General features: G+C 55.6%; 1 protein-coding gene across 1 annotated transcript in view; it reads left to right on the top strand.

The window, feature by feature from the left end:
• The window catches only part of TARBP2 (TAR (HIV-1) RNA binding protein 2), a 16,248-nt gene that overhangs the window by 2,916 nt on the left and 11,938 nt on the right, over nucleotides 1-1,394 (top strand). Inside the window, exons 3-5 of the mRNA XM_014959294.1 lie at nucleotides 780-877; nucleotides 963-1,133; nucleotides 1,253-1,380. Of these exons, the coding sequence (XP_014814780.1) occupies nucleotides 780-877; nucleotides 963-1,133; nucleotides 1,253-1,380 (397 nt within the window). The remainder of the gene's footprint in view (nucleotides 1-779; nucleotides 878-962; nucleotides 1,134-1,252; nucleotides 1,381-1,394) is intronic.

The following is a 1,394-nucleotide window of genomic DNA, read 5'->3' on the forward strand; positions in this document are numbered from 1 at the left end:
GGTGACCTTGGGGGCTGCTTCTCCACAGCTGGGGGGGGGGCTTGTCCATTTTGGGGACGGTTATCCCCGTTTTGGGGTCAGTTATCCCAGTTCTGGGGTCAGTTATCCCGATTTTGGGGTCACTTATCCGGGTTTTAGGGGTGATCGACCCGTTTTGGGCACAATTTCAGGGACGATTATCCACATTTTTGGGGACAGTGAACCTATTTTGGGGACAATTATCCCCATTTCTGTCACACTTATCCCCATTTTGGGGTCAGTTATCCCATTTTGGGAATAATTTTCCCATTTGGGGGATGTTTATCCCCATTTTGGGGATGGTTATCCATTCTGGGGATGGTGGACCCATTTTGGGGACAGTTATCGCCATTTTGGAGTCAGTTATCCCAGTTTTGGGGTCAGTTACCCTGGTTTTAGGGGTGATCGACCCATTTTGGAGACAATTATCCCTGACAATTTCCAGCACAGTTATCCCCATTTTGGGGTCTGTTATCCAATTTTGGTGACGGTTATCCCCATTTTGGGCACAGTTATCCCCATTTTGGGGGCAGTTATCCGCATTTTGGGGTCGGTTATCCCATTTTGGGGACAATTTTCCCATTCTGGGGATGTTTATCTCCCTTTTGGGGACAGTTGTCCCCATTCCAGGGATGATTATCCCCATTTTGGGGACAATTATCCTCATTTTGGGGACGTTCATCTCCATTTTGGGGACAGTTATCCCCATTCCAGGGATGATAATCCCCATTTGGGGGACAGTGGACCCATTTTGGGCTCAGTCCTCCCTGTTTTGGCGACACTTACCCCCGTTTTGAGAACAACTATCCCTATTTTGGGCACAACCCTCCTCATTTTGGGCGCAGCCGGACCCCTTTTGGCGCTCTCCCTGCCCGTTTGGGTGCTGGCAGTGCCCGTTTTGAGGGTGGCAGCTCCTTTTTGGGGGTAACTCCCCTATTGGGGAGGGGGGAATACCCCTGCCCTGCCCGGACCCCCCCAGTTTTGCCCCCCCCTCCAGGAGCTGGTGGTGCAGAAGGGCTGGCGCCTGCCCGAGTACACGGTGACGCAGGAGTCGGGGCCGGCGCATCGCAAGGAGTTCACCATGACCTGCCGGGTGGAACGCTTCGTGGAGATCGGTACGGACCCCCCAGAGGCTGCTGGGGTCGGGGGGGGACACAGGGCAGGGCGAGGGGCTCACCTGGGTGTCCCTTGTGTCCCCCCCTACCCCCTTTTCCACCCCCTTTTGGGGGCGCAGGCAGTGGCACCTCCAAGAAACTGGCCAAGCGCAACGCGGCCGCCAAGATGCTGGTGAGGATCCACAACGTGCCCATGGAGCCGCGGGAGGGCAGCGAGGCCGAAGGAGAGGAGGAGCAGTTCTCCATGGTAAAATACCCCCC

The sequence above is a fragment of the Calidris pugnax genome, unplaced genomic scaffold, assembly GCF_001431845.1.
Source record: "Calidris pugnax isolate Ruff unplaced genomic scaffold, ASM143184v1 scaffold324, whole genome shotgun sequence".
In the NCBI taxonomy this organism is placed as follows: domain Eukaryota; kingdom Metazoa; phylum Chordata; class Aves; order Charadriiformes; family Scolopacidae; genus Calidris; species Calidris pugnax.